The 16,038-nt window shown below is 30.2% G+C and overlaps 1 protein-coding gene and 1 long non-coding RNA gene across 6 annotated transcripts; one reads left to right on the top strand and one right to left on the bottom strand.

The window, feature by feature from the left end:
• Positions 1–831: 831 nt before the first annotated feature.
• LOC126896930 (uncharacterized) lies at positions 832–13,327 on the top strand. Of its 3 annotated transcripts, XR_007701983.1 has the most exons (5): positions 832–2,130; positions 2,253–2,371; positions 2,427–2,909; positions 3,157–3,450; positions 11,883–13,326. It is a non-coding gene; the product is annotated as an uncharacterized LOC126896930 (long non-coding RNA). The 3 variants fall into 3 exon arrangements; XR_007701984.1 differs by having other exon boundaries at positions 2,253–2,909; positions 3,172–3,450; positions 11,883–13,327; XR_007701982.1 differs by having other exon boundaries at positions 2,253–2,909.
• LOC126896905 (uncharacterized) lies at positions 3,598–15,455 on the bottom strand. 3 transcript variants are annotated; one of them, XM_050670077.1, is made up of 5 exons: positions 15,304–15,455; positions 14,587–14,743; positions 13,311–13,331; positions 6,228–6,427; positions 3,598–3,928 (listed from the first exon to the last, which is right to left on the bottom strand). In XM_050670077.1, the coding sequence occupies exons 1-5, from the start codon at positions 15,337–15,339 to the stop codon at positions 3,842–3,844; spliced, it is 501 nt and encodes a 166-aa protein (XP_050526034.1). In that variant the 5' UTR covers positions 15,340–15,455; the 3' UTR covers positions 3,598–3,841. The 3 variants fall into 3 exon arrangements, with proteins under 3 accessions (XP_050526034.1, XP_050526043.1, XP_050526052.1); XM_050670086.1 differs by having other exon boundaries at positions 6,228–6,382; XM_050670095.1 differs by lacking the exon at positions 6,228–6,427.
• Between the last annotated feature and the right edge of the window lie 583 nt (positions 15,456–16,038).

The following is a 16,038-nucleotide window of genomic DNA, read 5'->3' as shown; positions in this document are numbered from 1 at the left end:
ACGTTTCTTCGACAAAAACGTCCAGTCTCGTCTCGCTCAGTCTCCCTATCCTCTTCATGTTTCCCTTTTATATTCTTTTTCCCACCATTATTAATTTGCTTACCCTGCATTTCCCTTTTATATGGAATTATTTTATTGCTTAAGAGTTCAAAAATTGCTTACTACTATTGTAAGGCTTATATTATACTAAAATCGACGTAATTCAATACTTCCTCATATAATTACTACACATTATTTCATCAAAGAAATTCAAATTTAATATAAATTTATCTTAACTGAAGTAATTAAATGTTCTTCTTATGTGAATATACAAATATTATAATACAGCTATGGATACAATTAAGTTAAAAAGTCAGCCAATTATACATTTTTCAGTTAACAAGTGTATCTTCTATTTTAACAACTTAATTTTACTAAATGATGATTCATAAAGAATTTCATAACTTTTGTTTATTTTTTAAATACTATTTAATTACAAAAAATTATTTTCTGTATTTTTTATGTACGCGATATATTGAATAGAGGTAATTAGGTACTTGTATTTTAATCCCTTTATATATTAAGTTGTATATTTAATAAATTAATGGTATGTTAAAAATTCAAATCCCATTTACCATAAAAATAAAACCTTAAACATTTTATTAAATTAAAATATGTGTTCCCATTTGAAAAAAACAAATTTGACACCCTTACAAGGTATAATAGATGAACTCAAAAAGTATTATATAGTTAGTAATTAAGAATAATATGTAACTGAAGGTAACCATAAAAAAAAAGTTTAAATTTTTTTTAATCTGTATGTAATTGAATGGGTTATGATATNGCGTCGGGCGCTCAATATACGAAAAATATAGCACAAAGCACCCACGCTTTTATCACAATAATACTAGTACTTTTCGTTCATTATTGTTTTACGCTTATTTTAAAAATTATTTTTAACTTTTTAGTTCGATGTTCTTTAAAAGCGTGTTTTTTAGTTTTTTTAAACTATATTTATTTTTCACTTTTTAGTTACATGTTATGATAGTAGTTACTATCAATATCATGGTTGTAACGGGTAAAGGGGAATCAGGGTTCGATTCCGGAGAGGGAGTCTGAGAAACGGCTACCACATCCAAGGAAAGCAGCAGGCGCGCAACGTGGAGGTAGTGACGTAAAATGACGATACGGGAATCATCCTTTGTAATCGGAATAAATACCCTATATATCTCTTAATGAGAATAAAGCGTATTAATATATAAGTTTTAATAGTAATTAGAATATATATTTATATATATATATATATACATGTAAAGCGACTTAAGTACGTAAACGTATCATGCACGAGGTATAGCTGTGTTTTGTTGGCGGGCGGGGCGCGAGGCATATATGGCGGTAGCGGCGTCGGCTGTAGGGATATATAAATGAATATTAACATATACGTATATATAAATAATAATATATATATGTATATATATATTAATATTAGCGGCGATGGTAAGAATATATAATCTTCGCATAATAACGTAGCACTTTCGTTGGCGTCGACGACGCGATGTCCGGCGTGATCCTCGGGCGTCAAAAGGTTAGCAGCGTTGATGGCGACAGTACGCGAGTGGAGATAGGTTTATTGACGTTGCCACTTTGACAACAGGAAGAATACTACGGTATCCTTAGCGGCGGTACGTCGTCGGCCGTGCGGCACTTGCTGGACTTTGCACCGCGGCGTATAACGCGCGGTGTTGGTCAGTCAAATACTCAAAATTATACAGAAAAAAATAGTGTTGGCACCGACTGGTGAGCGGGGTGGGGTGAATGCGTTACGACGGTCTAGTCTCAAGGTCATAGACGACGGCATACGCGACATAATAACACGTGCCGCGTGGAGTTACAAACTTACAACATACAACATACAAACAATATACATGTGAAACTAATATAAGCGTGTTAAAATCATTCTGTACTATTCACGGAGTCGTAGCATGATTTTGTCTTCTCCTATAAATTACTTCTATTTATTTTAACAAAATAGAACACGACGGTTTCAAAATAACAACTGTTAGAGGAAAAATTTTTTTTTAATTTTTTTAAAAATATTTTTTTAAGTTTGAAGTTGATCTTGTAGTGGGTAGAAAGCGTTGATGGTAACAGGTAGATATTTAATTTTAATTTCACCACAATTTTGTGATGTCTAACTCTAATTTATCATTTCATTATTTAATTATCAGCAATTGGATAAATTAATTTTTCATTTTATTATTGGTTTAATTTAGGTGGTTCAATTCAGATAATATCTATTTTTTTTTATATATTATATGAAATGAAAATCAATAAAAGAAGCTATAGAGAGCCTTTAGAAATAGGGTTTGACAAAATAACGAAAACCAATGCCGTAAGTTATCAAGAAACATTTTAAAATGTATATTTATCAAAAGGTGACAATGTAGGAGGTGAGTAGTGCAAATGACGTTCAAGAGGAGAAAAGAACGGGGTGATTGTACACACTAATGCCGTATATGAGTTGATTTGAAGTAATACACAGCTGACACATCTTGAACGCCCACAAACAAATCACATCACCTTATCATAGTACGGTAGATAATAAACATGTGTTGCAAAGACGTTTATTCGCTGTCGACTCAATCAAAGGTATTCCATCGTGATTCTGTGTTGATGGCCAAGGCATGCACCACCGGTTTCGGTGGCGCTGTTGTCAACACCGACAACATCGCGCGTGTCTGTACCTATGGACCAGTTGCATTTGCACCACCATCGGCGCGGGCTGATGTAAGAATGTGTTTTTTATTGATTGTTGTTGTTACTTGGTTTGGTCAGTAACGGACATAACAAAATCATATACACAAACGGCACCTATTACATGTTTTTACCATTCACGGAACATATCGAGTTGCAAGGCAAGGCGGCTACAGGTCGGTTCATTTATATTTTTAATGTATTAAAAAAATATATGTACCCTTATTTGCTATTTTTAACTACCCATTTTATAATTGGTTAATTAATTTAAATAAACCTAGATTAAGTATTACTTTGTCTTTTAATTTAGGTTTTTCTGTAAAAAAAACAGTGTTTGTTTTATATTAATGTAAAATTATAAAAAATAATTAACATACAGTCCAAAATATTGGGTTTTATTTTATTTCCTTTTTTTTATCTTAGAATAATTTCCAACAGTTTTTAAAAGATTGTAGTTTCAAAACAAAAGGAAAATATTAATAAAACATTTGCAAAACATACAAACAAATGAGGGCTCCATTTTTGTAACGTCTCAAGGTATAAATTGATCATGGCAGATAAAAAAAGAACTGTAAGCAATTCGGAAATCGGACGATTGGTGTTTGAGATGCAAAAAAACATTGTAAACATTATGAATAGACGAAGTGACAGATGACAGTCGTGGAAGATTCTCAGTTGATGATATATGGACTTGACTGAACCATACGTAAACGAATGGTAAGAGAAGATCAGATGATAAAAATTATCGTTCTCTATCCAACAGACTACTTAACTAATCTAACCAAAGGGTTAGTCAAATTTTAGTTTGTAAAAAAAAACAAAGCATTTTTTAAGAGTGATTAAAGGTTAGTAAAACAACAGAGATGTTTATTTTATATGTATATTTAAACATCTGTCTATTATAATAATTATAGTAATAACTCTTTTAAGCTTAGTAAAAAGAAAAAAAATGTTTTTAATAATTCTAGATTTTATTTTGAATACAATGTAAGGCGTATAAATTTTTTAATGACTTCCATATCTATAGATTCATTTTCAGTTGTCCGTTTAAAATTTTTTAGTGTAGTTTTTTGAAAAGTATTATAAATTAAGCTTTTTGTTTTTCAAATTAATCTTCCTTAATGTTTTTTAAAGCATTTTCATAATACTCCATAGAATGAAATATCAAATCCTTTTCTGGTCGTATCATCGAACGCTAAAACAAAAAAACCTATTTAAATTCTTCGAAAATATCATTAAAAATAAAATAACAACATTATATTTATCATATTAGCGCTTAAAAATACACTGTTAATGTTACATGCAAACGATCTTTATGGCTTATAAAATAAGTTTGCTGTGAAATTCCTTTCCAATAATAAACCTAAATGATATATTCCAAATAAAGTATAAAAAGTATAAACTATAAAAACCCATCACCACAGTGAGATCGTGGCACAGTTGGGTTCAGTATAGATGTAATCTGACAGTGATTAAAATCACAATCATAAGAAAAGCATTGATGCAAATCTGTAGATAATGTTTAATTCTAAGAAATTGGTGGATAATTACAATAGCAACATCAACTATTTCCTTAATTATATGCAGATTAGTAATTCTTAGATTCAAAAATATAATATAAAATTATATACTATATAATTGTTATGTTGAACTGTTTTTAAATTATTATTGATTTTGATATTTAATATGTTAAAAGTCATAATTTTTAACCTAATTTATTTCGTCCTTTCAAGTGAAAGTTTATAATAAAAAATGAATTTATTACCATAACTTTTAGATCAATTCGCAAGTTTGAAATTGACATTATTAAATATAAAAAAATGAAATTGTTAAGATTAATATGCAGTCAGGAAATTTTATAATTACTGTTTACAGTAAATTTATCAGAAAAGATTTTTTTTTTTTACATTTTTATCTTAATAGAACACTTAAATACAAATCATGGTAATCATTTCTAATTAACTTTTGGTGTTTAATAAGAATCTACAATGGAAATATTCAGAATTTAATTAATTTTAATGATTATTTATCTAAAAAAAAACAATAAAAAAAAAGTTGTTAAAAGATTTACTCAATTGAGCGTATAATAAAATTTGATTATAATTGTAAAAATCCATCGCTAAATTCAAGTGGAACTAAGAATCATTTTTTGTTAATTTATGATTTATATAGCAACATGTTACAAAAATATTTGGAATATTATAGACTGGTAGTAGCACACACAAATAGAGTTAAAAAATTAATAAATTACAAAGTAAAATTATTTACTTTTGTAGTTGAATACTTTTACCATATCAAATCTAATTCGACAATAAATACTTTAAAAATATTAGAAATTAATAATTTTAATTGTTTGTAAGGAAAAAGTTGATTAAGCTACTCTTTATTTGAATAAGGAATATTTTTTTAAATTTTTTTCAATTTTTAAGGGTAATATCTTCAACTAAATATGAATTGAAATCATATGACGTATTGTTGAAAAAAGTAGATCAAGTGAAGGTTGGCAAAATAAACTGTAGCCACAAAAAAATTCACATAGCAAAATAATATTAACATAAATAAGAAATTTCTTCTCACTATGGGAGACTATAGTGATGGGATCCTTGATATTTATTGACGTTATTGAATCTAAATGAGATAAAAATTAGCAATTAAGGCTAATTCAAATTTAAAAGTTACTTTTTCAACTTTAAAAAAGCAAAAAAATTTAAATAAGTTTAATTTTTTATGTCTTATGAACTTTATTCTATGTCAATTAAATGATATAATATTCATGAAAGTAGTGTATTGCCCTTTTAAGATATTTTAAAGTAAAATAAAATACAAAACCCAGGATTTTAACACAAAAATAGTATATTTTTGATGACAGTAGCCATTTGCGTATAGAAGATAGGTAGTTGGGACAAATTATATTTATTTGTTGATTTTTGAAAAAGTAATGGAAGCTTAAAACAAAAAAAGTGAAAAAAATGACAAAATTTATCAATTTTAAAAATTGTAATTTATATGGAGATTTTTCCCATTTGCGGGGAACGAGAGAAAATTTTTCAATTTTCAAAGGTAATTTCTTCAACTAGATACGATTTGTGATGTTTTGACGTATTGTTTAAAGAAATCGGTCTAGTGAGAGCTGAGAAAAAGTGGCAACAGATATAAAAAAAAAAACATCATGGTAAAATTAATACCTTCTCAGCTTCGCATTGCCTCTAAAATATCATACTATATTGATATACCAAAATGTTAAATAATATGAATTTAGATGTATGAGTCCTCTTAAAATCATAGTGTTAAATATCTCTAGTTAATACTTAGTAGTAATTAAATCACAATTTATTTTAATATGTGATAAATAAATAAAACCATGAATAATAAATTAATTTATCATACATTCTTAATTATTCAGATTTTTTCAATAATAATTATATATTAAATACAATTTAAATAAGTATTTAATAATTGGCGTCGAATACAAGTCATTTGTAAATTTTACTTACCCAAATTTTATTTGTTTTGTCGTTTTTAATGACAAACAAGTATTTATAAATTTCCAGTGTACATTTCTTAACATGTTTGAAGCAGACATCATTTATATTTTTGTTAACGCATAAAATCGTCTCCAATTTTTTACATTCTTCTGACATATTGTATTCTTTTGTCAAAATATTGTTAATGATTATTTCTACATTAGCGACTACTAGACTCACATTCATTTTTAATTAAAATGAGAAACATATTCATATTACATTAATATCATAGCAATAATATATTATTATTTTTTTACTATTAAATGGTAAATTGGCTAAAAAAATTTTCATTAGTCGATAGCTAGATTTCTATTATTACTATAGATAATAAGAAAAAAAACTACTAATCTGTACGTTTTCATGAAAAAAAAAATCGGTAAAACAGTGAAGTTGTAGCAAAGTGTGGATGTTGATTAGTTTTTTTTTTTTTTTATTAGCCTTCAATTCAGAAGTATTACTATAGCTAAACAATTAAAATAAAACTATATAATAGAAACTAAGAGTATACAAAAAAATATTGTTATTAAACACAATTAAACATATCGTTAAATTAATAAATTAAACGTACTCAAAATACTAAAAAGGAAAGAACAAAACAAAATATACCTAGGACATTAAATTAACATACGAAAAAATATTATATAACGAAGCCAACTGAATGAACGAAGGACATTATTTGTACAATTATTGAGGAGGATTTTGTATTAAGGATATTAAAACTACTAATGGGTGAAATATTAAGGGAGGACAGGAAATTGAACAAGAGTAAATGGTTATGTTGTAAAGCTGGTCATCAAATAGTAAATGAGGAAAATTATAGGGGACTTCATCATTGTGTTTGGGGCAGAAGGGGGAATGGTTTAGTGACATGTTAAAGGCATGAAAAGGTAGCCGATAATACCAAATATATGTCTGGAAAATGAGGTAATATTGAAACGGGACAGAGGGAGGTTGTAAAACCAAGGATGTTTAGGAATAATTGGAATTATAGATTTATGCCAGTTAGCTAAAGAGAAATTTGACCATTTATCTTGCCATGCTTTATTAATAGTTAGATTATTAGAGGGAATGAGATCGAAAGAGGGAAATTTTAGGATAGGTGGTTGGTTGAAGGAGTTTGTGAGTTTAGCTAGATGGTCTGCTATCTCATTGCCAAAGATTCCGACATGACTCGGGCACCATAAAAATTCAACATTAATATCAATTAAATAGAAACTAGAAATTAAGGCTTTAATTTTGATTGTGAGGAAGGATGTACTTTTTTTAAAAGGTACTGAGGAAAGAGAAGATAAGACTGACAGTAAATCTGAGACAATCAAAACATTTATTATAATGAGTGATTTGACGAATTCGAGAGCCGAGGATATCGCATAAGATTCGGTGGTAAATGAAAAAGCTTTTGAGGGGAGATTATTTAAGAAATTCATGTTTAGACTAGGAATAAAAAAGGAAAAGCCGGAAAAATTAGTATAAACTGATCCATAAGTGAATATGAGGCAATAGTTAGCAAAACGAGAGGAAATGAGTTCATCAAAAAGATAATTAACAAAATTAGTTGGGAGAGATTGTAATTGAGGTTTGTTATAAGAAAAAGATGAATGATTAAAGTGAATTTTTGGAAAATGAGTCAGTGCATGAAATGGAATGTCATATATAGGTAGGCGATTGATTGAGGTAATTATGGAATTAAGGTAGAGAATCAAGGTAGTAGAAATAGAGGCAAGTAGAGAAAGAGTTTTGGGTACATATTGCCTAAGTGAGCTTAGTGAATGAAAATAATGAAATATTAAATTGGCAGGACTGGATATCTGTGATAAGGAATTTATGGGCTAAGTAAAGAGATCGAATTTCAATAGGAGTGCATACACATTCTTCTTCTAAAGTCATATTAGGGGTAGAGTAAACTGCACCTATAATTGTGCGTAAGCAAGTAGAGAGTAGAGAATTGATTTTTTTACGATGAACAGTGGAAGCCGAGGCGTATAAAAAGGAACCATAGTCGATTTTAGAGCACATAAGAGCTTTTAAAACAAGTAGGTGTGAGGAGGGGTGGGAGCTCCACCATGCACCTGCAATGGAACGTAGAAGATTACACCAGCGTGATATGAAAGATATGTGGTACTTAAAAGTGAGGCATCAAGCGGAGTTTTTGATCTAGTTTAAGTCCAAGGTAACACAATCAAAGAAGGATAAGCTAACCCCATCAAGCAAAATTGAAGGGTGTTGTAGAATGTGTTTTCTAGTAAATGTAATAGCTTTGATTTTTTCTGGGACAGATTCAAAATAGGAAAGCTGGAGTACAGAGTGCATTATTTATATTCGATACAGTGACCTGGAGTGAACTATGGGATGAGAAAATAACTATATCATCGGCGTAAAGTAAACTAGAAAAATTATCAGATGTGAGTGATTTGCTTATAGCAGCAGTATATATGTTAAATAAAATAGGACTGAGACAGCTATCTTGAGAAAGATCTCTATAAATAATACGTTGGTAAGAGGGACCAAACGACGATTTAAAGTGAAGGAGGCGACATTTAAATAAAGAAAAGATAAATTTGCACAGCGATATAGGAATATTGATGGAGAGTAGACGTGTCACAAAAAGAGGGATGTTAACAGAGTCAAATGCACCAGGAATGTCAACGAAGACGGCTGTAGTAAATTGGCGGTTACAAAACGAATGGTACACGGGACCAACAAGAGAGGATAGGCATTCCATTGTGCCCAGTTCACGTCGAAAACCAAACGTGTTAGATGATAATAGAGAGTTGGATTCAAGATACCAATCCAGACCGGCTTTTAGCATAAATTCTGTTAATTTAAAGAATGCAGATGAAAGGGCAATTGAATGGTATGCGTAAGTAGCAGCACCACTTTTAGGAATAGGAATTACTTTGAAGTGCTTTCAAGACTCAGAAATAATATTGTTAATTCGTAAATCGTTTAAGATAGTTAAAAGAATATCAAAGGCTTTTATTGGAAGATGTTAAAAAAAAAAATGAGAAATATTATCCAAACCAGCAGCAGCAAATTTCCTAAAAGAAATAGCAAAGGACAGTTCGTGACGACTGAAAGGAGCGGAAAGGAATCTATTATTACTATTATTTGCTAAATATGCTTAAAAATGTAATATAAGTTTATCAGGGACAGGAACGTAAGAAGGTGCAATTTTATTACAAAAATCGTCAAACCAGTCATTGTTGGCGATGGAAGAAGGACAATTTATACGGTTTTTTAATTTTTTAGCTATGGTCCAAAATTCAGAGATGGACGGTGAAGGATATAGAATGTTGCATAAATTTAACCAAGAGTATTTTTTTCCTATTTTAGAATTTTGGTTGTGTTGGAGTTTGATTTTTGATATGTTATGTAGTCATGAAGAGAACCTGAGGATCTGTATTTTTTGAAATGAAAGGAGCGCATTTTAACTGCAGTAGTGCAGGATGAGTTCCACCAAGGAGGAGAATGGCTAAAACCTTTTTTTTTCGAACGCTTACGCAGGATTGAAAGTTTTGCTGCTCTTATTAGGATATCAACAAAATTGTTATAATTTGTTGTAGGGGAGGTGGATTCAGACCAAGATTCGAGTAAGATAGAGACAATTAGAGAGAAAGAGGTCCAATCTGCTAAGTCTAAATTAAACCTTTAATTATCTGAAACAATAGAGGAAGAGTCACAGTTAAGGCGACCCGAACTCTGAGTGGGCTGCATAGAAAGACTTGTTACAATAAGATAGTGGTCGCTATCGTGAGTAACACACAAAACGTACCGAGGGGAGGACAAGGAAATGTTAGGGGAGCATATTGTTAAGTCAACAGCAGTATCCGGGAACGGTAGCCGGTTAGCTCTAGTTGGAGCGCCTGTGTTCAGAATTTAGAAATTATGCTGATTGATAGTTGAGTGAATAATATTGCCTCTATAATTGGAGTTTAGTGAACCCCAGGCCATGACCATTAAAATATCTTGTAATAATAGAGTTATTGGAGAGTAGTTTAAAAATTTCGGAAACTACTAGAGTAGAGGAATTAGATGGAGGAGGAATGTAAATAGTTGAAGAGTGTTATTGTCCGGCATTAATACATTGATACCAACTAAGTCAATAGAAAAGGTATTGAGCATTTGTTTCAGACTGTTATTAAGTGTAATGGGACAAAATTGAATGAGGAATGGATCAAGATGGCGACACCACCATAACCATCTTGTCGGTCAGAGCGGACTGAGTTAAAATTTAGAAGGTAAAAATTTTTATATAGAAGTAACCAAGTTTCTGAGAGTAGAACAATTTGACATTTATTTTGGTGGATAAGAAATGCAAGGTCTTGTGTTCTAGATAAGATACTTCTAATATTCCATTGCAAAATATTTAACATTTAGTTATTGTAGTAAAATTAAAAGGAGAAAATGAAAGGGAATAAATAAATAAATGACAGATACATATAAACCTTATGTTGATGTAAAATAATATATAAATAAAAAGGATATAAATAAGTAAATAAAAATATACACAGGCAAGCGAAGAGACAAATATATGTACATGTACACACATGCGTGTATATATTAAACAAATACGCACATAGACAAATGCATATACATGAAAAGTCAAAGGACAATAAGTGAAAAAAAATAAAATAAATATAATAATAATGATGCTAAAAGGTGATTAGATGAGGAAGTTACTGCAAACTGACATTAGAAGATAAATAGAGAAAGTTAAGGATGCGAGACTCAATTAATTGATTAAGAGTTGAGGGGGAGGATAATGTAGAGGAATGAGTATTGTATACAGTTGAAGAGAGTTGATTAGCCCAAGAAGTGATTCAGAATTTCTCAGCAGGTTGAGCATAGGAGTTAGTGGACATGTATTTGAGAAACGAGCCATTAGGAGAAGTCTAATCATTACTTTTATTAGAGACAAAATGATAGTTGATAGTTTAAAAAACGTACAAATTTCGTTCAAGTTGCTCATAAGTATTTAGAGGGGCTTACAAAAATAGGATATATATATAGAGAGAGAGAGAGACAAAAGTTAGCCTCGCATCTAGCGAAATAAATGCTTAGAAGTGTACTTTTATCGCTATCTTATGAAAACGTTAGGTACATTTAATTTGTACCCTCATTTTATTTCAATATTTTATTAAACACATTATAACGAGGACGTTTCGGTATCGAATGCAGAGATAACGACGAAAAGGCGGTAACTCGAGTTATCGAATAGGAGGCGCGCTCCCCTAATTGACGTCGTTTTCCGTTCCACAGAGTACGAAAAATCGCAAAAGTAAAAAAAGTACCGGTCTCGAGACCACAGAAGAAAATCAGTAATTTTAATCAAGAAAAAACGTAAAATTTTTCCAGGTGGCTCATATATAGAAGGACTTTGTAAAATAGTATATAGAGTGAGATTGGTTTTTAAGACTACGATATTTGCAGATCAAAGTATTTATTATCAATGGTAGTAAAGCACATTGTTGTGAGTTTATAAAAACACTAACTGATAATACAGAAAACATATCTATTGATAGTCATAATTAACAATAAACAATCTGTGACTGTGATAGCGACGTCATAAAAAACCAATTAGCTACCTGTATTTGTAATCCGTGTTAAATATTGATGTTTTTTTAGGTAGTTTTGAAGAAACTTGAGCTCTACTAAGTTAGTTTGAGTTGGGGTATTTGAATTACGTTTTGTGAATATGCGACGAAAACCAATAATAGGAACCGGCGATTCAACCTTCACAAAATTCCTCCTCTGTTGAGGTATCCAGGCGGATGATACCGTGAGAGTATATTAAAATAAGCGGGATTGAAGCTTTTACGTTCATACTAGTTAGAAGGCAAGCATTGGCAGATTTGATAGAATCAAATAAAACTTTAACTCTGGAGTCAATAAGAGTTATTTGTTTCATACCGCCGAATTTGTTGTGGGAAAGTTTCCCAATTTTTAGCGGGCGTAATTTGGCGATACTTTGTCGCTGACCATGGATACAACGATAATTACCGGGGTCCCGTTAAAATTGTTCGAAAAAGATTTCAGGTTAGAATTTACACTCGAATTATTAGTAATTTTTTTTTACGGTACACGAATGTATTGTTTCAGAATCATTGTTTACTATATTTGGCGTATTTGTGTTATATATATCAAGGTCGCTATTGTTATTCATAACATTATCGATATCCATAGTATTAGAATTACTATCCAACGTTAGAGTAATGGCATCACTAAGATATGCCGTATTAGTTTCATTCTTATCGGCCGATTCTTTAATATTGTACTGAAATTGTATGTTAGCTGGGAGTAGTTGCAGTTGATTATCTAATAAGTATTGTAGATTCGGAGAAACCGGGCTGGTAGGAAGTTTTTTAGACTTACGTTTCGCACTGGCAGATGACCATTCGTCGGAGTCTTTTCGATTTTTGTGCAAAGTTACTTTTAATGGGGCCAGAACCGTTATTAGGTGGACGGCCCGGTCCACCCGGTGAATTGGGCATACGGAAACTTAAAAAGAAGAAATTATGCAAGACTACTTATGTGAGTTAGAGATATACATCTAAACGCGATAATACTATTCGTATAAGGAAAACCGGATTCACAGGTGCGTAATAATAACACGACTTATCGCTACGATAGCTGAAGCCGAACTGATGTTGAATAGTTGGGACAAGTATAAATGAAATCTGACAGAGATAAAATTACTAATGAAATGCTTCCATGCAAATCTATAGATAGTGTTTAATTTATAGAATAAATTGTTTGATTATCCCAAAAGCAAAATGAAATACTATTTTTCAGAATTATATCCTGATTACAAGTTTTATAATTTATAAGTATAATAAATGAATAAATACTTATAGTAATTAAATTTAGCATGAAATTGATATTCATTAATTTAATATTGTAATTTTTACGTAGAATTTAGGATATAGAATATAGTTCTAAATATTTCAATTATTGCATTTATTTAAACACCAAAAGCTAAGAGTAAATAAAATAATTTATCATAATAATTTTATTCATTATTATGAATTAAATCATTTAATAAAAGGTACTCACCGTTATTCCATAATGTGTTATCTAAAAAAAAAAAAAGCCAGGTCATTAAGAAATAAATTTAGTTAAATGTTTCAATTTTGTTTTATTCTATTACAAATAGTAAAAGTACAATGAGCATTGACAACAGTCAAAATATTGCCCTAGTACTGGTAACTGACCATTGGCTAGCCCGTGTACTAATATAGTACAGCCTGCCGTTTTATTTAAATACTGTTCCAATGTTGGTGATCGATACTTTATTGTCTTTACTGCCAGTGTACTGGCGTAATACTCATTATAAAAAACCCCCATTATTAATCTGTCAGTGCGGAAAATCGTTATTATCCCAGACACATGCCAGCATTGGTTGGTTGACAACTGGTTGCCGCTACTGCAGCAGAACTACCAGTGCTAGTATATATCTAGGATGAAAACGCTTTTTCAAACATGTAGACAAGTACTGGAGGTTTTGTATTACAGTATTATGCTAGTACTCTGTCAGCAATGGCGTTATGATGACAGCCAAGTATTAATTGCCAGTATTGAATCAGTTATTAAACAAGACGTTATCCAGATCAACACCAGTACGGGTTAGGCTAGCCAATGCTATTTCTATTACTGGCATAGTACTACGTTCGTTGTCAAAACTGATACTCATCAGAAACGTATGCTTGGGCTCCATTGTATTTGTTTGTATGTGATATAATTAAGTAAATGAATTAACGACAATAACTATTGGACTAGTATTTCAGAAGTTATTCACACTTTTATACCTAGACTGGAGAAAGGAGTGAGGTTAAGAAATTTCTAGTTACAAAAATAGAGGCACCCTCTTTACCTTCAATCATAATTTTAAGTCGATAACTTTTGAAACACTGGTCTAAAGTTGTTATCTTCATAGATAATTAAATAATCTAGTTAACTATGCATGTTGTTATTTGAAAACATAAAGTTGTTACTCTTATAAGATATAATTGATGAACATAAAAAATACTTGATAAATTAAGGAAAACGTGAAACTTAAAGAAACCAAAAAAAATTTATCAATATTATTTTTATTTTCCCACTGAGCGGTTTATGATAAAATAATTACTCTGCTAGTAGCATGAAATTAAATATTACTTGACCTATAAAAGGAAAAAGTTACATAAAATATATACCATGTCGAGAAACGGTGGGATTTTGGTAGTCCATAACTTTACCAATAATGTAGTTATAAATTATAAATCACTCAAGTATAATTCAAAAAAGTATCAAAGATTAATAAAAATAATTTCTGTATAAATTTTAATATTACTATTTATAAAATCAGTAGGAATAGTAAAGTAGTCGGCATAACAATACATTGTTTTCGTTATTGCATCAGTTCTATTCACATTCACTAAATTCGACGCCGTTGTGGTTAGGTCGAGGTGTATAATTTCTGGCGTGCTTGCTGATGCACACGTTAAAACCTTGAAAAATAATTGACACATTTATATACAAGATATGATTCTAAAAAATCTTAATGCTTATATTTTTAATTATAATCTTTACTACAAAATAAAAATAATAATATATAATATAATATTGAAAAAAATTCCATTAACATTCAGTCCCTTAAGAGAAAGAACATGTGTTACTTAGAAGTGCTAAATTAATCATTTACTAATAAAGTTTTATTTTTTTTGTAGAAGAGCTTTACAAACAAAAAAAAAGGTTAATTAACCAATCTAATGTTTTTCCAAAGCTTCAAATTTACGCTAAAAGTAATTTTACATATTATTGATGGCTAAATTGAAAAAAAATATTTTATCANCAGATGGCAGCACATGTGCAAAGTGTGAGTTGGATTTCATCGGACTAGTGTAGGTTGGGTTTCATCGGACTAGTGTACGTTGGGTTGCATCGGAGTAGAATACAAGGGGTTTGCTCCATTCCCCTCCCCTTCCCCCTCACCCTACTAGGGCGGGAGGGGTATGTAAGGCAGAGGGGTATGGCTGCCATACATTATTATACTACTATCAATACTTACGAAAATTGAATATATTAAAGGAAAAATGATATTCATGTTGTTTCTCTAACTTGAAATTTATTCTATTAAATAATTTATTTAAAATTCTATACCTTTTTAAACAAAATTTTTTTTACAAATATTTCAAAGTAGAAATATTTACAACTGAATAAATATTAAATTGTTATATCAATTAATAGCTTCATATATGTAGATCAAATTTATATTCATAAGATTAATCACATTTTTTACTCATAATTATATTTAGAATAGTATGTTAAAATGTTTAAATGACATAAATATTTTAAATTTAATATATTTGTAAGTAAATAGAAAACAAAACTTAATTCCTATAATAGTTTTCTTTGTGTCTAACTTTAAAATATCAATGTGATAATAAATTTTGTAAAAAATTCTTATTTTATTTTGATAAAAAAAAAACAGGTTGAATTTAATATTAAAAAACGGTAGCACAGTGGGGTCGAGATACACTGTGGACGAGGTATAGATAGGACAAGTATAGATGATATCTGACAGTGATTAAAATTACTATCATAAGAAACGCTTCGATGCAAATCTGTAGATAGTGTTTACTTTAGCCTAACCCGTACTGGTGTTGATCTGAATGTAATGCAAGATCAGAACACAAAATCCCGTGATCAGTATAATGCACCTTCATTTAAGTCGCCTACATCTTGGTATACTTCAGACACAATTAATGAGTACATTAAAATGATAGTAACACGGTCAGAAGGT

The sequence above is a fragment of the Daktulosphaira vitifoliae genome, unplaced genomic scaffold (assembly GCF_025091365.1).
Source record: "Daktulosphaira vitifoliae isolate Bord-2020 unplaced genomic scaffold, ASM2509136v1 Scaffold_1, whole genome shotgun sequence".
Taxonomy (NCBI): domain Eukaryota; kingdom Metazoa; phylum Arthropoda; class Insecta; order Hemiptera; family Phylloxeridae; genus Daktulosphaira; species Daktulosphaira vitifoliae.
This window is presented reverse-complemented; position numbering and strand designations above follow the sequence as displayed.